The sequence below is a fragment of the Sus scrofa genome, chromosome 6, assembly GCF_054392235.1.
Source record: "Sus scrofa isolate SSC_HxYL_T2T_F1_AM1 chromosome 6, Sscrofa_HxYL_maternal_Yorkshire_Landrace_v2.0, whole genome shotgun sequence".
Classification (NCBI taxonomy): domain Eukaryota; kingdom Metazoa; phylum Chordata; class Mammalia; order Artiodactyla; family Suidae; genus Sus; species Sus scrofa.
In genome coordinates, this window is record NC_139388.1 from 147281078 (window position 1) to 147303350 (window position 22273).

Consider the following 22273-nt stretch of genomic DNA (forward strand, 5'->3'; position numbering starts at 1 on the left):
ATAATAAAATTATTAAGACATTAAAGGCATTCATATACCAAGAGTTTAAGAACCTCTAGCCTTTAATTAGTTTACATCACAACTTTATTCACTGTACTATTCTCCTTCCTTCTTTTCCTCCTCCTTCCTTGCCCTCCTCATTCCACAATATCCTCTACCATATTTTACCATTACTCATAATATTAATGTACATGATATAGATACCTTATATTATCAGGGTTGAGAAAGATTTCATTTTATTGGCCATTGGGTAGATTATTATTTCTAGAATACATGTTATTCAACGTAGAGGTGATAACATGTGGATAGGTAAGATAGCCAACAATCAATCATTCATTCAACAAACACTCAGAGAAGTTGCCCTTGCCTTGAATTACCTTCTAATTGGATGAAGAGACAGACATGTCGCCAGAGTTAAAACACTGGACTGCTATCAGTCATTTACTTACTTATAGATATTTCTACTTCATACCAGGCACTGTGCTAGACACGAAGAGGACAATGATGGGCAAGACAGAAGTGGTCCTTGCCCCCATGAAATGCACAATCGTGAAGCTAATAAACAAAATTACCATTAATGTTTCATTATATTTAATGCTAATAAGTGGGGTGATGTGATAGAGAAAATCCAAGAGACCTATTGATCAGAGTGATCAGGGAAGGCCTTCCTGTTGAGGTAACCTTTATACTGAAACTTGAAGGATGAGGAAGTGATGGCCATATAAAGAACAGGGTGCTACAGACTGGATGTTTCTGTCCCCTCCACAAATTTATATATTGAAACCTATATGATGGTATTTGGAGACTGGGCCTTTGGGATGTGATTAGGTCAGAGGGTGGAACCCTCATAAATGAGAATAGCACCCTTATAAAAGAGACCCTAGAGGGCTCCCAGATCCCTTTTGCTGTCTGAGGTCACAAAAAGAAGATGTCTGGTTAAGAACAAAGGAAGTGGTCCCTCACAGACACTGAATCTGCTGGTGCCATGAGCTTGGACTTTCCAGCCTCCAGAACTATGAGAAATGAATGTTTTTGCCTTTCCTGAGAGACCTGGGTTTAACTGTATACTAGCTCCTGATATCTTTGTACCTTTGAAGCTTTGGTTTTAAGTCTCTTGAATTTTTGAAATCTGGCTTCTTTAAAAAAAGGTTTCTAAGTCACCCAGTCTATGATATTCTGTTTTAGCAGTTCAGACAGACTAAGAACTGGCAAAAAAAAATGCAAACTACACAAGGTATATATAAAGGAAAATGGGGGCAGAAAAGAATCTTCATATCTCAACTGCCTTGTTCTTATGGTTCTCCTGACCACATTCTCTGTCTACAATAATATGTTAAAACTCTTGGCCCAGAGTTGGCAAATAGAAAGTGATCAATTAATGTGATTTATCTTCCCTTTCCCCTCTTTCTCTGCTGCATTTTTAACCCTTCTTTTTTCTTTCTGTTTTCTGCTTCTGGTTCTTCCTACCTCTGTTTTCCATATTTAACCACATAGGTAGGTATATCATGCAAGCAAGTACTACCCTCTTCAATATTCTTGGCAGTGTGATCTAAGTAATGATGACCTTAAAATGGCCTAACATATAACAAAATTCCATAACAGACACTGATCATCTAGATACTTGGTTATCTGCATTTATTATATTTGGAAGTAGAATGAAGTATGGTCCCTTAATTTGAAGGCAGTTATTCAGAAGGGGAGGATGATACAGAAAGCAACATCTTGCTCTAGGAGGGCTAAAAGTTTGGGGAAAGAAGATAGAGAATTTTGGTTTTAGAAAAAATGTTTATAATATCAGTGAAATTTCTACTCAAGAGGAAAAAGCCAGTAGAAGAGGAAAATGAAGAAAGAGTGGGGTGAATCAAAGAAATAAATATAAAGCTGAAAGTTGAGCTTCAGTCTTATTTAGATTGACTAGCTAATTAAGAGTTAATTAGCTAGGCATTACAAAGTCACTGTAGAGGTTTTTTTTTCTAAGGAGGGCAACATTAGATGTGTGTGTTTTAATTGAAGTATAGTTGATTTACAATGTTGTTTTAGTTTTATCAAAACTAAAAGTGATTCAGTTATATGTATATATAGGTGTGTATATACATACATGTTCTTCTCCATATTCTTTTCATTATAGGTTATTGCAAGATATTGAATGTAGTTAGATTAGATGTGTGTTTCAAAAAGATGATTAGCAAAGCAATGAAGTGGCTGGGAACAAGGTAAGCCAAGAAATTGACAGTTCTTATAGAACTGCAGGACAGAATTGAGGGCCAAAAGATAGAGGAGATACATTTAAATGAAAATTTATAGACACTGGAAATTTTTCGGAAAGGCAGGGAGTGAAGAGAAAGAAGAAAAAAGAAATCAAGATACTTTGTATATTTCTACCTTGAGTGAATTGGTAGCTATTGGTGCCAGCTGAGATTAAGAGCAGGCTTACAGATGCAGAAGCAAATCTGAGGAGGAAATATTACATTTAATTTTGGATTTGTTAAACTTGAAGTACATGTGGGACAATTTCCAGATCTATTATCAGGTTATTATTAAATACATGACCAGAGCCATCTTTTTCCCACCTCACCTCTCCCATTCCCATATTAAGCAATTTTAGGATCTACTTATTTTGTAGTACAGTTATTCAATTTATGGGTAATCTTGACCTCACAGTTATTTTGATGTTAAATTGTGATGACATGAGATCTAAATATAAAGTGTATGTATATTTATTTATTTATTTATTTATTTATTTATTTGGTCTTTTTGCCATTTCTTGGGCCGCTCCCACGGCATATGGAGGTTCCCAGGCTAGGGGTCCAATCAGAGCTGAGCTGCCAGCCTACGCCAGAGCCACAGCAACGTGGGATCCGAGCCGCATCTGCGACCCACACCACAGCTCACGGCAACTTCAGATCCTTAATCCACTGAGTGAGGCCAGGGATGGAACCTGCAACCTCATGGTTCCTAGTGGGATTCGTTAACCACTGCGCCATGACGGAACTCCGAGTGTATGTATATTTAGTGTGTACCTGCTAAATACTGGTTGTCTTCTTTTTTACATTATTGAATTATCTTAGGGGTAAAAGTTTGTTGCTTTGCCATAGAATATTTATACTATTTTAGAAAAAAGGTACAAAAATACTGATTTTATAAGCAAAATGAAAAAAAAAGCAATGAAAATGAATATTTACTTAAATTTTCTTCCCAGATACCTAGCTGTATTCCTTTCTTCTGGGGCAGGCTGGTATTTCCATTGGGAGATGTGTACATCCTGCTTATTTTTGCTTAAGCTTTATTTCTCTTTGAATGACTTCCTCTCTTTTTGACTTTAAAAGAATCACCCAGTCTTTAATATGTGAGTCAACCTTAAACATTTCATGTATCTTTTAAACTGGCAATGATTGCTTATCTTTCCAATTTCTTAGAGTATTATATTCTCCATCACACAACCAATCATGTTATCATATTTTATATAATATGTTTTCTAATTTATTCATCTATGTTAAGTTTACCTGGCTAGACTGTAAATTATTTGGGGACTAGTCACACATTTTATATTTCTTTTCTCTCTCTCACAGTGTTTAGCACAGTGCTAAATATACAGTTGGTGTTTAATCAATGCAACAAACTGATGCTTTAAAATGCAGATTTGTAAAAGAGTTTTGTCAACTTAGATATTTGAGCAGCAGGTACAGGAACTTCTAGATGTACTCAGACCAATTATGTTTCTAATGAAGATAAAAAGATGATAATCAAATTAGTTGAAGAGTAGATGAGATAGTACAGAGGTGGCAAAATGGAGTTGAATTCTTTTCAGACCATACAAATTGATAAGGATGAGTATCTGGTTCATTTTAAAATATAAGAACTAAGCTTCATATTAGATTCCATAAAGCTAAATTTCAAAGTTATTGCCCCCTTTTTACTGTTTATAGTAGTGTTTCCTATAAAGGGTGTAAACCAAACACAAAAACATTTAAAAAAATTGGCCCTAAATCTGATCAAGAATTTTAATGAGATTTACATAATAATAATAATAATAATAATGATAATAATAACTTCATTTAGTCTTTTCTGATGACTGATATAATAAAAGGCTGGGATAATCAGAGGAATATCATGAAAATGATTTAATACACTTACTGGTCAGGCCTAGCTGGGTGTGTAAATTATTCCTTCTGTGTGTATTGGAACTTTTGGAGCTGTATTACTGATTTTAGGCCATGAGGGTGTCATTTATTAAAGGCAACCCTCATAGTTTGAAAGAGTAGAGAGACTCATTTATACATTAGGAAAAAAAATGCACTTATCAAGGAAGATCTGTTCACTTAAAAAAAAACATTTAGTAATTCCAAAAAATCCAAACCACACTGGCAATTACCAATAACCTTGAAATACCTCCACTGTAATCTCCTTTGGGGCTACAGGCCACTTGTGTTCATATTTTTCTTTCACAGTTTGCTCCGTGTTAGCAGTTGGATTTGAACTCTCAACACGCACTCCATGGCTTGGTTTACCCACCAGATTTTGAACAGATTTTACCATATTCTTTAAATCCTCTGGATAAGGAGTTGGATATCGTTTTAGGTTTATTTCAACCTAGAAGTTTATAAAAAGAAATTTAACATAAAAATACTTTTAGCAAGCATGTCCACACAACTATTCCATTTTATATGTAGTAGTATAACCAAATGCAATATAGTGAGTGTTGAGTTGGCTGAATAACTGTGCTGTAGAGTAGAACACATGGTGTTCTTTTTTCATTCTGCCTCCTGGGACTTCTCTCTACCCCTGACCACCCTTCTAGATTAAAAACATCTTTTGGATTGTATCTTATCTCTAAGACCCACTCTACAGATGGCTGTAATAGCAGTAGGTCAAACACTTAAGTGACTGGTAATCTATGAAAAATTTAATCAATTTACTATCAATTGCTTTTATAATTTAGAGGCTGTTCTCTTCCCTATCTTAATTATCTATAAGTAATTATTTTGATGTTAAAATATCTTTGGAATATCAATCTAGGTTTTATGAAGGAGACTCCAAGAGATTTACAAGTAGAGTTATCATATTAAAAAATGGGGCATTGACAGTATTCGCTATCAAATACGTACTCATGCTATGTTAATTAGCATGATACATCAAAAGGTAGGGGAGCTAAGTCCTAATAATACCTATATTATTATAGGTAATATCCTTCAGAGAAGCTCTTATGTTTAGTTTTACCCTAGTAAAGTAACATACTTTATATCTACATCTTACATTAAAGAGAAATAAAAAATTGAGAACATTAAGATATTCTAAGTAAATATGTAAATTTTGGCTTATATTTATCTAGATATTTATTTCCATTCTTGAATTCATTTTTGGTGTCTCAATCTTACTTTAGGGAATATGTACATTAATTATCCACATTTAATTTCGAAAGAGAAAATATGAGACATTCCATAGAATATCCCACCATCAAAGTACTTATACGTAAGAAGGTATAGATACAAATTATCCATGCTGATTAAAAAGGATGGGAGGAAACATAAGGGGCAGATTTACTTGGCCTGGTTTATTCCAACAGTCATGTCTTTTTGCATCTGAGTAGAACCAACTTTACAAAATGGAATGGTTTGTGTGATTGTGGTGAGTATGTGCTGTGGAAAGTGTGTGAAGGTGGGCTGGAGGAGAGGAGAAGCTAAAAGAAGGAGAGTGGGAATGAGAGATAAAAGAAGGAGAAGGGAGGGGCACACATGCCCACCCCCACACAGCTGTGTAACATATGAAATGTAAGAAACTATGAGAGTGGTATAGATCTGAGGGTTGTAAATATGAATTGAAACACTTTTGCTCATCTGCAGTTTTAGCTAATCCACCAACTTTGTTAGTCCAGTATCGCATCTTCCCGTATCTCACTGTCCACATCAAATACTGGGGTTGGACCTCTCTAGAAGATCTCTCAGTACTAAAATGCAGAATTATTTTTCCAATATGTTCTTTTGAAAACCAATGAAAAACCAGATAATTTTGTTAGTGTAAATACTATTAAAATGTAGTTTAATCTTTAATATACTGAAAAAAAAGGATGAAGTTAAGAATATATAAAAATAAAGCTACAAAAATGTAACCCAAGAAAAAACTTGACTTTACATGAAAAGAAGTAGTTGTTAGAGTGTAATATATATAGAGAGATATTTATATATCTCTCTATATATATATCTTAGAGTACTTTATAATGCATTCTTAAATAAAAATAAAAAAGAATGATAGCCATGCTAGACAAAGTCTATTGGGATGCATGCATTCTTGGATCTGCTGTTTCAATTGGTATTAGGAATAGTAATCACAAATTTAAAACTAAGTTTTAAATTATATTGTTGAACTTGTTTAAAAGTACTTAACATCAAAGGGCTAAAAGTCAAAAAACTATGTTTAAAAATGTAAATTATAGAATGGTATGACCATTATTCCAATTAAGAGGATCTTTTAATTTTTAAAAACCAGTGCTATATGAATGAAAAATAATTTTGAATAGAACATTAAATTAAAATTTTATATACCTTAAAAATCCTCAGTGCTAAAATTATTGAATCAAAGGCAAAAAAATAGGAAGTGTTCTTTTTTAATTGAATTAAGTACTACACTCAATAGCATAATCTATTTTTGTAGATGTTGTGTCTCATCTGACACAATTAGATGCCTGTTTACTAATGGCCATGATACTGATACTTTCTGGTTATTTAATAACAAGTTAATGAGATATTTTGGTCACACCACGAGAATATATTTGGGTATTTTATCTCTGTAAAAATATTTAAATCTAGAAACATAAGTGGATTTGCCATGAAGCTAATGAAGCTTATGCTTTAGGGTCTGTCAACGGCATGGGCTCTTTCCAAAGCCTTGTGAGGGCCCCACTTATGTATTTCCCTGGTTATTTTATATTCTTTTCCTTAAAAAGGCCCCTCTCCAAACTGTGGAAGCCTCAGGTCTCATAAAACTTGGATTTGTTCCACCTATACAAGAAGATCCTTTCTTTCCATTTGCTAGTCCATCGCAGAATTTACTGGACTTAGAGTCAGAAGACCAAAATTTAAGCCATAGATTTGCTCCTGACTAGTTATCAGCCACAAATCTTTCTGTCCACTTGCTACTCATGTGAAATGGGAATGATAGTATCTTGGGTTAATCTACATTTCAAATGAGATAATAAATATGAAAGTACTTTGAAATTTTTTAAGTTCTATGTAGAGATTAGTCTAACACCAGATTATACTTAACGTATTATTAAAATATGGATTCTTTTGGCAATCTATCTATATATGTGTGTGTGTGTGTGTGTGTGTATATATATGTCTAATCATAATACTTGTAACTGTCTGGATTATTTTTCAGATTGTGTGTAGCAACAACTATTTATTTATTCAATATCTGCCATATGCCAGGCACCATGCAAAATATTTTACAGGGATATTTATTATTAGGTATTTATATAATAAATGATACCTTATTATTTGCCATACAGATTTAAATATAAATGAATACTAAATGGTTATAACTAATATATTAATTAATCAGTAATCTATAATTAACTATAATTAGATCTCATTTAAATTGCACAACCTATTGTAGCATCTGCTTCCACTGTACAAAAAGAAAACAGGAGCTTAAAGGGAGTAAATTACTTGAAAGTCATACAGCTATAGGTAGCAATGCTCAGATTCAAACTCAGGTCTTTGATTCTGAAGCTTACGCTATACAGGTATTTGGCGCAGAGCTATTCTCTGGTATAGGTGCAGCAGTATTTGTACAGTCTTATGGAGGAAATAGTTTAAGTCTAAAGTAGGAATTTTATTGAGTTAAATATGATAATTTCAATTTTTAAAACATAGTTAACACAATATTTATAATTTATTTTAAAATGAAACTATGGTATTTTATAATTTTGCTATACTCATAAGCTGTGTAAAAGCATATCTTACACCTTTTTACAGATTGTTTTGCCTCATTATTTTTCAGCTCATGTGTGCTGTGATTCAGAAATGAATAAATACGATCAAAAACACAATTATGTTAATAGTTCAATAATGCCCAAATACAAAAGCAGTTTCTTTACATTTCTAAATATATAGGCTATAAATACTCCCTTATTCTAATATGGGATAAAGAATATTTAATAGGTGAGAAAAATTTATCAATTACATTCTTACCAAAATGTTGTCTTTATCACTCACCATAAAGTATTTGCTCATTTTACATATACATTTTATTAAAATGCAAGATTTTCACCAAATGTTATTTTAATTTTGGAAAATAGAAGTGTTTGACATTATATATATATCTCAGACCTAATCAAAGTGCAGTAAATGCAAATAGCAGCTGCAAGATGTTGGAGACTCCTAGAGATTTAGCAATGAAGAATGAATGTTAGTAGCTAGGGCATTTAGAAATAATATATTGAATTCACATAGAACTACGCTTTTCTCATATAATGATAAATTTTAATTTGATTTGATTATAATTCCAGTAAGAGAAATACTAGTCAATATGTTGATTATTAATTGTTATATATCTTATTCTAAGAATTAAATGGAACATTTCACATAGAAAGGAAATGTTTTAGTTAGGATTCTCAGCTTGCCTTATATTGTAGAAAGAATATAAGACATAGAATAAGAATCAAGTCCATTACATGTAGATGATAAGTTTATAAAAATGCATTGTTCTTCCATATCCCATTACGATTTTTTTTCATTAAACACCCCGCCCGCTGGATAAGGAAGCCCTACTTGCCACAACTCCCAAGCCAATCTTCTCTTACAGGAATTCTCATAATCTGTACCTTCAAATTAAAGGGAAATTGAGGTTTTCAACAGATTCCATCTTTGTGCTCAAAGTTCTCTCTTAGCACATTTCAATTCAAATCTCATGCAGTTTTAAGAATCACGTTTTAGCTATTTAATCTCCCCCAGAATTGATATTATAAAAAATATGTTTGTCTGGGGACAATTTAGATTGCATCAGTAGTGTCATCAACATTCTGCCCAACTATTGGTATTCCCACACTTTAAATTAAATAAAAAATCTTTACAAAGGAAAACATAAATAAAAACAAAGCACCCAACTCGAAAACCATGCCAGATATCCCACTGATAGGCACCTCGTATTGATGTTCCCTCCCCTCTGACTCAGTTCTCCCCATCCCACTGCCAGTGTCAACGAACAAAAAATTAAATTGGGATCAAACACTGGCAATTGGAAGGTTTCTATACGACCAACATTTCTCTCCCCAAATCATGCAGAACATACCCCATAAACCACTGTTCCAAGGTTGCCTCTACATAGGGGATTCTCCTACCCCAAACACCTAGGCCTACCTGTCTGCCACTTAGAGAGGGAAGAGTGGTGGATTGTGCTGCAACTGGCAATGGAGTACACATGCTCCTCTCCTGCTGGAGGCCACTTATACAACCCCATGCCAGCTGTGGGTCATTCTGGGGGACGGGCATATCTTGGATCTGCTGATCACACCTGGCCCATGGTGTGCAGCAATCGCCAGACAGTCTGGCAGGTTGGAGAGTAATCCCACGCTGGCCCCTTTCCCAGGGGGCTTGGCAGGAGTGATCCTGTGGGAGAAGGAATCTCCATTTTCTGGGAGAAAGAGGAGCACTGTAGCAAAACTTTCACTTTATCATTTTTCTATTCTTGATTTTTTTTTTTCATTCTGGGTAATGCATTTAAAACAACCATCAGAAAATCAGTTTTAACTCTGTGTAATAAAACAGTACCAATATCACATGAAGCTAAAGGGTCACACTTTCTCTACACAATGCAGCATTCATACTACACTAAACACATTCTAAGTAGGGCATTATGCTCTAGTCCATTTGGAAGTTGATGGCATAGGTCAGTGGTTCCTTTTAAATTTTTATGTAAATTAAAGGTAAAATGGTGCTAAATTTAATGTACATGTAATGAACCAAAAAGCATATTAACTTAGTGTAAGATTTCAGCATATTTCATTCATCATACTTCCATGATGATTTATTTAGAAGTTTGTTTGTGTTCTAATTTGTCCAATAGCCAATGCCATTGGAAATATTCAAATTAGTCAAAGCCAAGTAGTTTGAGATTTTGGGAAATACATTGTTTCATCAATATATAAAATAAAATAAATACAGATAAATATAAAGAAAATGTACTCTAAAGTATAATGAACCTACTCTGATTATAATCAAACCTGATCACATAACACACAAACAGGGCTTCTAAATAACTGTTTGCATTTACTGTATTTTATGTTTTCATTGACGTATATACCAGAGTATATTAAATACATTCTTTTCTTCTTGGAGCCTTTGAATATAGATTTTTTTTTTTAGGAAGAAGTATGTAGTTTTTGACATTAAATGAAATAAAAGAATGAATCAGAGGTCCAGCATAGAATGCATCATCCATTGGTTCTGGATTTAACATATAAAATCCTCACAAGAAGAACCAAAATGTTCTGAAAGTCTTTTTTTTTTTTTTCTGGTTTATTTTTAGTTAAAAAATGTCTCTTTGGTTATTAGATAGCACTAATCAACCACTCAGAAACATTTTTTTTTTTTTTAAAGCCCAAATCCTTAACAAAATTGTCATTTTGATTTGGGAATCCATTTCAGGCTTTCCACAATGATATCAGGTAGGCCTTGTCAATTACTTTACTGACTAATTCCAGTAAGGTTGTAGAGTGTGTTGGTTTAGAAAATGTGAGAATGAGGGGCAGAAAATAACACATAACACAGTCTAGATCTATTAATAGGATGCATACACAATTACTTAGGTACTTAGTCACTAAGGATGGAGCTGTTAGTGCTCATGGCAGAAAAAGTGCACAAATAATACCATAAAAATTAGTGAGAGATTCAAGGTGTTGCCATAATGATAACATGAAGATATAATGTTGATATAATCCATATAAATTCTGATATTTTCAAGTTTATATATTGGAAAAACATAAACTTCAAAATTCAACCCTGTTACCTGACTTAGATTAGTGTCAATAAAGGATTTTTTTTTTTTTTTTTTTTTTTTTTTTTTTTTTTTTTTGCCGCATCCACAGCATGGGGAATTTCTCAGGCTAGGGATCAAATCTGTGCCACATGAGTGACCTGAGCCACTGCGTGACAACGTTGGATCCTTAACTCCCTGAGCCACATGGGAACGCCAAGAATTTTCAAGAATAGGCTTTAGGATGAAGAATTTGAAATTACTTCCTCTAAGGGACATTACCTGCTATTGGGCAATCACCTCCATTAAAATCTGTCTTTATGTTTAAGAAGACTCATAGAGTTTTCTCAAGTATCTCAGTGACATAGAATCTTCCAAAGATTTTAATGCCAATGTAATATGTTACTCCATTGGCTCTTTCATAAATGTGTATTTCGGCCTCATACAGTCTGCATGATGATTTGCCTTGCTCCGCGATTAAAAAAACAAAACACATTTCAGTGTTTCAAAGATGTAATAAGGGGCTTAGGTGAAGCTCAGAGCCCAGACTTTTTTGTCTTGTCTTGTTTTGTTTTTTGCTTTCTCTCAGCTTGAATCTCCTTCATGTTGTCATTCTGTAAGATGGGGTGGCATAACAAATTTGCTGTCAGGATGTTAGTCTCATTCTGAAGCACAACAGTGGTTCCAAAGTCACCATCCTGCTATAATGAAAGATTACCACAGCGAGACTTGAAGATGTATCTGACCTTCTAACAGAGGTCAGTCAATTAGTCCCAAAATCTATTTAAATAACAACAGTGAACAAACAAAAACAATGAGAAGAAACAGGGAAACAAAAATTAAAAGGTTCACCTTAACTTTCCCAGCATTTTCGTCGTCTTCCTTTTTATCTTCAAATTCAAAGGCGACAGTCATGCGTTGTTGTCTCTGTTCTTCCCACAGGGTAGGGTTAAAGCTGTCACTGTCTGACTGGAAATCTACAGGTAGATTCCAAAGTATTATTGGTTTTTTTTTGTTTTTTTTTTTTTTTGCTATTTCTTGTGCCGCTCCCTCGGCATATGGAGGTTCCCAGACTAGGGGTCCAATCGGAGCTGTAGCCTCTGGCCTACGCCAGAGCCACAGCAACGCAGGATCCGAGCCGCGTCTGCAACCTACACCACAGCTCACGGCAACGCCGGATCGTTAACCCACTGAGCAAGTGCAGGGACCGAACCCGCAACCTCATGGTTCCTAGTTGGATTCGTTAACCACTGCGCCACGACGGGAACTCCTGGTTTTTTTTTTAACACAAGTTGTTACGGATAGAGTTTAGTACACTATGCAAAAAAGGGTGATGTTACTAAAAAACAAATACAAAAATAAGAAAGAAAAGAAAATATTAGAAAAAACAGAAAGGAGGAAAATAAAGGAAGAAAGAAAGGAAGAAAGAAAAAACAAAGGGGGGAAATTTCCTTGATATTTATTACACAATCTTTCAACACCTTAACTCACACTCGGCTTTGCTAAGTATGTATTAATCATATTGGTTTTCCAATATACAGAACAGGCTCTCCATAGCATAATTATGATAACAGAGAGAGCTAGACTCAGTTATTTTAAACTATTTTCTCTTTTAATCCTCAAAACAGCACAATGATAGTACTAACATAATCCTCAATTTATTTATTTTTTTATTTTATTTTATTTTATTTTATTTTATTTTCCCACTGTACAGCAAGGGGATCAAGTTATCCTTACATGTATACATTATATTTACATTTTTTTCCCCCACCCTTTGTTCTGTTGCAACATGAGTATCTAGACAAAGTTCTCAATGCTACTCAGCAGGATCTCCTTGTAAATCTATTCTAAATTGTGTCTGATAATCCCCAAGCTCCCTCTCCCATCAGGCAGCCACAAGTCTTTTCTCCAAGTCCATGATTTTCTTTTCTGAGGAGATGTTCATTTCTGCTGATAATCCTCAATTTAATAATGAGAAAACTGTAGCTGAGTTTTAAGAGACTTGTTCAAAGCCATGTAGCTTCTCCATGGCCAATGCAAGATTCTATTTCATGTCTGTGTAACTACAGAGTCCATTATTGTAACCACAAATCTCTATCAGGATTTTATAAAAGGTACTCCACAACTTTGGTTTTGCAATAAACTCTCCAAGATTGCAATCTTCCTTTTTGTTGTTTTGTGTGTCTGGTGGGGGGCACTGTAAGGGTGCTTGGTGTTATGGTAAAAAACATGGGAAAAATCTTTTTAACATTCCTTAAACATTTAGGTCTCAATTAGTCTAAATGTGTCTCAACAGGGGAAAGAAATGACTTATCTATATTTAATTTACATGTTGGTTAATGGTAATATCATCTTTGCACTATCATTGTGAAGATCACACGAAAATACAATAAAAGCGTTTAGTTTAGGCTAAATTCTTTCCTAAAAGGGTGATCTTTATTATACAAAACTTTGTTGCAAGGAAATCTGAAAATTCATTTATTATACTTCTGCCTGAAAAAGCAAAGGATGACTTGCTTAAAGTTCAAGAAAACTTTTCTACTACCAATTATGTTTTCCTCAAAGGAAAACAAAACAAACAAAACAAACTAGGCTAATTCCTTAACATCACATCTTACATAACTAGATTTACCTCATTCCCTGGAACAAATTAGATATTTACTCAGATTAGATCTCAGAAATGGCCAGTGAATATGAGATACTTTTCATTTTCCCCATATCCTTTCAAAATGAAATATTTTGTTAATCTAAGGATATTAAAATGAAAACATATGTAAAGTTGCATGAAGAAAACAGATTCCTTACTTAAGATTTTTCTTATACCATACGTAAACATGGTGGCTTTTCTTTCATAAAGTCAAAAGATCAAGTTTACTTACTGATACCTGAAAAATACATATGAAACAATCTTTCCATTTCCTACTTCCGTAAGTCAAACTTTTAATAAAAATACCCTAAAATTTCAAAATGATTCATTTTACTTATTAAATAAAAAAACTACAGTCACTTATTGTAAGTATCCTAAAAACAAGAAATGCATAAACAGTTTCTTTTATTTATTTATTTATTTATTTATTTTGCCTTTTTGCCTTTTCTAGGGCTGCTCCCATGGCATATGGAGGTTCCCAGGCTAGGGGTCTAATCGGAGCTGTAGATGCCTGCCAACGCCAGAGCCACAGCAACATGTGATCCAAGCCGTGTTGGTGACCTCCACCACAGCTCACGGCAGTGTCGGATCCCTAACCCACTGAGCAAGGGCAGGGATTGAACCCGAAACCTCATGGTTCCTAGTTGGATTCATTAATCACTGAGCCACAACGGGAACTCCCTACAAATAGTTTCTTTTAAAAGTTTGTCTCATTTACATGGATTGGGTGGATTTAATCCATGGGTGGATTAATGTGGGCTTATTGTTTTGAGAATTACTGTTACTATTAAGACTGTGGTAAATGTGCATGGCCTGTGCTAGCCTGGACTAAGGAGCCTATGCTGAGTTCCAAATGGTAAGGGATAAACCTCCTTTAGAAATTTTATGAATACTGTGATCATAGGATAGAAGATTTTATTATTGAAAAAGTTTTAGGTTTTTAAAAAATTATTCCTATCATAATTGCTAACATTGTTTTAGAAAAACCCAACTTGAAAAAGAAAATTTGGGAGTTCCTGTTGTGGTGCAGCAGAAACAAATCCAACTAGTATCTGTGAGGATGCTGGTTCGATCCCTGACCTCCATCAGTGAGTTAAGGATTCCCTGTTGCCATGTGCTGTGGTGCAGGTCGGCAGCTGTAGCTCCAATTTGACTCCTAGCCTGGGACCTTCCATGTGCCGTGGGTGTGGCCCTAAAATAAATAAATAAATACATAAAATAAAGCAAAAGAAAAAAAGAAATTTGGTCATTATCTGCAAGTCATCTCTTTACGGTTGCCTCTTAACATGGAACAATTTGGTGCCTGAGATCCCAGGACTAAATGTTTAAACTGTGTTCATGAAATTAGTAAAGACAGGAAATAAACCAGCTTATGGAACCTTTCTTAAGATCTGACTCTTGGCTCATTCCAATTAGCTGGGTACCACATTTGGTTAATTAGTTCTTTATCTTGCAATCCACCAAGAGATGATGTTGCTCCCGAAAGTCAATATGATTTTCATGAAAGATACAAAGAGGAAGACTTATGTTTTTGAAATCTTACTTAAAATATTATGGTATTGAAGATAAGATTCATGCTTAGAGTTAACTCCTAAGTGATTTATGTGTGCCATGTAATTATCTTTTTTTCCCCATTATAGTTGGTTTACAGTGTTCTGTCCATTTCTACTGTATAGCAAAGTGACCCAGTCACACACATGTACTTATCTTTATAGTCATGCCATGTGCTGGTACTGGTCAGAGTTGAGAATAAAATTAATCCCCTTTTCCCACCATCATCCAAGTACAGAAGAAACTTCTAGTGACTGTTTACCTTCATCACCACGAGGTTGCTGGGGAAACATGTAGTTAGTCAACACTCTTTGCTTTGTTTCTGGATGGGCTTCAGTCTGTAAAGGGATAAGGGCTTTGGACTGGAAGCAAAGGAAACAAATTAGATTAATAAGGTAGCAAATATGAAGAATATTTCATTTATGTAAGATTAAGGTCAATAGTCTGGCCTCACTGTGTGAATGAACAATTAATTAAAAGAAAAGTGAGGAAAAAGGTAAAAAAAAGTACAGCATAAAATAAGACTATTGTAGAGAACTACTTTGAAATTCTCATAATGATATTTTCTTTTTCTCTACTACATTCTTTTATAAAACTTATTCATTTCCACTGAGAATGTCAACTTTGTTTCTGAAGAGCCCAAAATACATTAAATTGATTTCAACTAAGTAAACTTTTGGTTTAGTTCTACATGTCTGTTCATTTTCATGAACTGTTGCACTAAAACGACAAAAATGGAATTTGCTATCAAATTCATACTATACATAAGACCATCTATGAATTTAATTAGGTTAAAACATAAGCATTTATTTTTAAGAGAAATTTTTGTAACCAAAGGCAGAGTCTGCAAACACATAAGCTACTGTACTTGTATCTGATATATCACAATATATTTACTTATGTAAGGTAATATTTAATTCTCTATTATTAAACATAAATTTCAGATATACTATTTTGAATGTTTTTTGAACTTTGACATTATATACTATATATAAATATATTGAAAATGGTCATATTATTTAATGTTCTAAAATATGCTTATTTCATGACATTTATTAATGACTGAAGCACAAAGGGGATTTGGGATACCAACTAGTCTCATGAAAATGTGTCAGAAACATATTAAATTGCTATTCTAAATAAAAGCAAAATGATGCAGTCACTGTTCTGTTCATTTTCCCACCAAAATAAAAAAACGATATCAGGGGATTTTTTTTTTAAACTGCAAGACTGTAGAATAGACTGTTCCATTAGCATGTTCACATTGATTCCAGAAATTATTTATTTATAATGATATATTGATGCCTTGAAAATTCTATAGTCCATTGATAAGACTTGAATTTGAATAACAATATAATTTTTTATTTAGTATAAAGAACTATAATGGAAATCCTTTATAATGGAAGCAAGGACTATAATGGCTGTAGAACTATAAACACTATTCTTACACTCATAGTTCACATTTTGCTATTTTAATTTTTTCACAAAAGTAGTTTAGCACCTATAAATCTGAACAATTAACTCATTTACCAGTAATGCTGCTTTTATGCTGAGAAAATAATGGTAACACACTAAATTCAAGATGATTTATTTTCACTTGGTTATTCACATTTTGGGATAGGATGTTTTAAACTATAGGATTACAAGAAAAAAAGTAAATAGAAGAAAAATAAACTATGTCAAAATTGTCTATCGCCAGTTTTTCTGGTGGCACATCAGATGCCTTAATTTCGTGTAATTTTCCAGTTAAAATGATTCACTAACACTCAATTACTGATTCAATTATAGTCTATTTTCATATGTATGAGAATCAATATTAAAGCGGTTTCACAGAAAATACTGATAATGGCAACAAAAGATATCTGCAAATTTTTTTGAATAAAATTTTAGAATTAAGTTGATTATAATTAAAAGTATGAGAAAAAAAGGAACATGGAGGATAATAATTCCCTCTTGTGGGGATTGTGCTAATGATTTCTTATTCTTTACCTTCGGAGATATAATTAAAGTTTGTCCTCTAAGGACATGTATGTACTACCTGGAAAAATGATCATTTTGTGTATTAGATCTCTGAGAATGAAGTAGATGCTAAAGTGAAGTATTTAAAGGGAGTGAGAAAATAGCACATTTTTGTCCACGGCAGTGAAATACATATTTGTATTGCTACTTTCACAAAAATCTCTCCTCCAGGGGATAAGGAATCTCTATTTTGCAGTAATTGCCAATTATCTACTGGGACTAAGTAATTTAAAGTTTTAATTATAGTTCATTTTAATAAAACAAAATAAATCAGGTAATAAAAAATTTTACCTGATTGTCAGAAAGCCACAAAGCTGCAAGCTCCTTAAGTTTGGTAAATGAAAATGGTAAATTCTTCAATCTGCAAAAGCAAGAAAATTCTAATAGCATGGATGAAGACGGATAAAGTTCATTTTTTCAAAGAATTATTTAAAATACTGTTAACTTATTCATTTCATTATTCTCTCCACTTTTTTTCTCCATTCAGTAGCCTAGCCAATCTTTAAAAAGCAAGAATCTCCAGTTAGCAACCCTTCAAAGGCGTCCCATCATATCCAGGATAAAATCCCAAATTCTTAACATGCCTTGTCAGACCTCACAAGATCTGGTCCCCTAAAACCTCTCCAGAGCTGCTTCTGTCACTCTTCCTGATCTAGTCTCATCATTGCCACTGGCCTTCTAGCAGCCTACTCCGAGGATTAGCTCTCCACCTGCAATACTCTTTCTCCTGTACCTCACTTAACTAAAATGCCACATATTCTTTAGCTCTTAGCTTAAATGCCATATTTTTCAAAGAGGCTTCTCTTGACTTGTTTAAATTTCTTTCCCCAACCGATTCTCAAAGCACCTGTATTTCCCTACATGGACCATAACACAGTTCGTAGTAAACATATTATACGTTTATTTTTGTGATTATTTTTTTACCATCTGATATCCCCTCAAAACTAAAGGATCCAGAGGGCAAGAAGCTGTCTCCATCTCACTACTAAAGGAATTTACACCTCTTAATGTTGTTTTGACTCCTCAAAGTGTGCTCTTCTGTTCTTTTATGCCTCATACGTTGTGCAGTAGATATTCAAAGAAGGAATCTTTTAAAATAGCTTTTTGAGATATGTGAAATTGCCATCAGCCTTGGTATTCGATCAAAATAATTTCTTTAGATTTGACTTCAGTCTGTGGAGGGCCCAATCACCAACTGTCTCCTTCAACATACTATATGATATCCATGAAATTGTGCACAATCAATATATTGTGAATACATGGCTTACAATCATAGCTAGTCAGCATAGTGAATAATTCAAATAAGGCACACCAATTAATTTTTTTGTCTTTTTTTTTTTGTCTTTTTGCCTTTTCTAGGGCCGCTCGCACGGCATATGGAGGTTCCCAGGCTAGGGGTCAATTCAGAGCTATAGCTACTGGCCTATGCCACAGCCACAGCAACGCCACATCCGAGCCGTGTCTGCAACCTACACCACAGCTCATGGCAACGCCGGATCCTTAACCCACTGAACAAGGCCAGGGATCAAACCTGCAACCTCATGGTTCCTAGTCAGATTTGTCAACCACTGTGCCACGACGGGAACTCCAGCACACCAATGATAATTTATTGTTACTTTCTGAATGTTCACTTTTGAATACAGATAAACATTTTAGGATAACTTAGAATGAAAATTTCCTTAAGTCTTTACTATGCTGGAATTCTATCAGCCAAATGATGGATACCTATATTTTGATAACAGAAGTGGAAAACACTAAATAATTAATAACAATTATGGAAACAATAGTACATGCAAAAGCAGTTAAGCACGATCAAATAATTTAATAAATATGAAAAGATCTGACAAGCCAATAAACTTATCAACAGAATGTGGATTGGCTAGATAACTTTCAGAAGGATATAATAACCCTTCTGAGCTAATAAATTTCTGTAAAACATAAGTGAGGCTATAAAGAAGAATAACAGATTAAATTACATCAATTATTTATTAATAGGATTATTTGCTATCTTATCATTTACTGAACAAAATTGCCCATAAAAGTTTTTTCTAATTTTTCATTATTTAATTTCATTTAAGCCAGAAGTTGTGAGGGAAGGTTTATGGGGGGAATTTTCCACATCACATGGCGATGAAATAAAAGTGGAGTATCAATTCTGCTACATCACAATTACATGAGGGGAAAACTCTCCAAAATCGTATACAATATTTAAGATAAATCATTAGTCAAGTCATAAATGTAGAGTATAGAGAAAAGAAAGTGTTGGAGAAGGAGATTACCTGCATTTTTCCTTGCTATTCCAGTGACCACTATTGAAAGTGAGCCTTTACTGAGTATGAAAATGTGCAGTAAATTGGTTCTAAGAGCAATTAATCTTGCCAGTATAAAAAAATCTTTGTTCCTGAACTAAAATGCCAAATTGAAAAAAATCTATTATGTTTTAAACATAAAATAGGAATAAGCATAACTTTTGGATAACATTTAATATTTAATCTTTTATCCAAACAGTTCATTCTCCAATAGTAATGTTCAACTTTGGCCTCAGCTCTTACTGAATATTGATTTTAATCTCAGGTTAAGATTAATTGGCTAATTCATCAATTAAAAAATATTAATTTGGATCTATATATACTATGTTTTAATCACTGTATTAGGAGATAAATTAGCTTATATTTCTGATCTAATAGAATATTTTTAAACTTCTGTAACTGAGCAGGACTGTGTGAGGCCTTTTTAGAGCAGACCCCCACTCATGTACTCCACCGGTCTTTCTGTCTATTAATCAGAGAAGTGAGAAAATACAGAGAAAAAGGAAAATAGTCAACTAAGACAAAAAAAAAAATAACAATAGCTTAGTCATTCACAAAGTCAAGAACTTTTAGTTCTTCTTCAAGGACTATAGACAATATTCTGGGCCATGTCCTTGGAGCTGTTTTGCAGGTGCTGAAGCCTGTACTGGGTAGAAGTTAACTGTGTGCTGCCCACCAACAAGTAGACCCCAGACTGGTTGGAACCAGAGGTTGATGATACTGACTCCCAATTACTTCACAACCAACCAATCAGGAAAATGTCCATGAGCTGATCATGCCCTGTTCCTCAAACACTATAAGATTCCTCCCTACCCACTCCAAGGGGACACAGTCCTTGAGGCACTAGCCTGCTGTGTTCCACTTTGCCTGGCAATTAAAGCTGCTTTTTCTATTTCCTCCAACTCTGTCTCCACATTTCTATTTGGCATCAGTTTACAGAGGCAGCCAATATTTCGGCAACACTCCTAATATTATGAGATTCTCAATGTCTAATTTATATCTTTTTCACTAGCATTTAGCAATGTGTCTGTCCCATGGGTAGGTACTTATATATGCTATATTTGATGGATAAATACCTCCATTAGCATTCCTATGAGTCATTTAAAACTATTTTATAAGCATATTTTCTATATCATCATGCAAATTACTAATGCATAAAATTTGAGCAGACCAAGAATTTAGGAGAGACTTCTAGTGCTTCATGAAAACCCTCCTTCATTTTCTTGTCTGGTAATTCAGTCAAAACCAGAAATAGAGTTGATTTGACATGACTTACTCTTGCTGCACCAAGCTATGAAACTTCTGTGTCACCTTTATTTTGAAAATAAAATTCTGAAGCTTTTTAAAAAATGTTTTATTCCTTACCTGGGAATATTATTGGGCTACCAAGTGAATGTGTTTTGAAATCTACCTTATTATTTTTTCTTAAACTAATAAACAAATGATAATTCCCACACTTAGTGCAACTTTGGAATCTGAACATTCTCCATGATTCCATAGAAGCTAATCTTTGATACTTTTGTTGCAAAGTCTTTCAGCTTTTATTTTATCATTTGTCTGACTGAAACTTAATGAAAACAGAGTTCAAGTGTCTATTCTACTCCATAATCACTTTATATTCTGGGCTGTTATTTTTAGTCAATATTTATTTTTTTGTCCTTTCCTATTTGAGGACAATTATGGTGGAAAGGAAATTGAACTGCATTGTTACCTTTTCCTTTTACCCATTCTCCAATGTAACACTTTGGTCATGAGAAGAGGGCCTATCCTTTCTTTGTCCTGTTCTGAATGTGACTACATGGCCATCTGGTTGTCCTTACTGTACAAACCTTATGACTTTCGAGTACTAGGTTCTTGGCAATATTCTTACCAGTATTCTGGTGGTGTAGACAGTATATACAAAGCTCAATTAATTTACTGGAGACATAAATATATACATGAAAACATACATATACACCTATGCACATATTTTTACTAATAAATTGTATATCTTTATTACAATTATTTTTACATGTCTTTATAATATTATGCTTTCTGAATATGGTAGGTTTTTGGTATGTAAATTTGGGTGTATGAATTTTATATAACTTTAATATATATAATATATGCTTTTATATAATCAAATAATATCTTGAAATATAAGTTTAAAAATAAATTTAGCTCTTATCATTTTCTAAATGGATATTTGCATACTTTTATAAATATTTGCATTCCATATACCTCATAAGACAGAACATTTTTTCAAAATTATTAATAAGAAAAAGAATTTGCTTTCAGAAAATAACTAATATGCGATTATGAAATGTTGTAGCAATACCTGTTGTCACTCAAATTTAAGACTCTTAGTTTCTGCATCTGTCCAATCTCTTCAGGAAGAAATTCCAGTTTATTGGAGCGTAGAGACATAACTGTTACATTCTTACAGCTTCCAATCTATGGGTAACAAAAAGAAAATAAGTAAAGAATCACAGTATAAGCCATTTTTATATTAATATTTATAATTTATAAAGTAAATTAATTTTTAGATTTCTTTATCACTTTTAAGAATCTGTGTACTGTTTCATTTTTTATAATCTCAGTGTTTAAAATATGTGTATATAAATAATATATTCCTTTAGATATTAAGGCAATGTATATCTCATATTCTTTTACATATGCTCACCTTATATTCTGAGCAGTTATTTTTAGTCAATATTTTTTTTTGTCCTTTCCTATTTGAGGACAATTATGGTGGAAGGAAGAATTTCCTTTATAATATTATGATTAGAATGCTAGT

At 33.5% G+C, this 22273-nt stretch overlaps 1 protein-coding gene across 50 annotated transcripts in view; it reads right to left on the reverse strand.

Annotated features, from left to right (window-relative positions):
- The window catches only part of LRRC7 (leucine rich repeat containing 7), a 537967-nt gene that overhangs the window by 102988 nt on the left and 412706 nt on the right, over positions 1-22273 (reverse strand). For 19 of the 50 annotated variants that reach the window (XR_014807984.1, XR_014807983.1, XR_014807985.1 and 16 more), the window contains 6 exons: positions 21815-21930; positions 17480-17549; positions 15432-15531; positions 11824-11948; positions 9357-9605; positions 4390-4590 (listed from right to left, as the gene is read on the reverse strand). Coding sequence is in view for 38 of the 50 variants with exons in the window: in XM_084964715.1 (XP_084820841.1) it covers positions 4390-4590; positions 9357-9605; positions 11824-11948; positions 15432-15531; positions 17480-17549; positions 21815-21930 (861 nt within the window). In the remaining 12 variants the exon portion in view is untranslated. The remainder of the gene's footprint in view (positions 1-4389; positions 4591-9356; positions 9606-11823; positions 11949-15431; positions 15532-17479; positions 17550-21814; positions 21931-22273) is intronic. The other 31 variants (XR_014807988.1, XR_014807993.1, XR_014807989.1 and 28 more) reach the window with 3 other exon arrangements.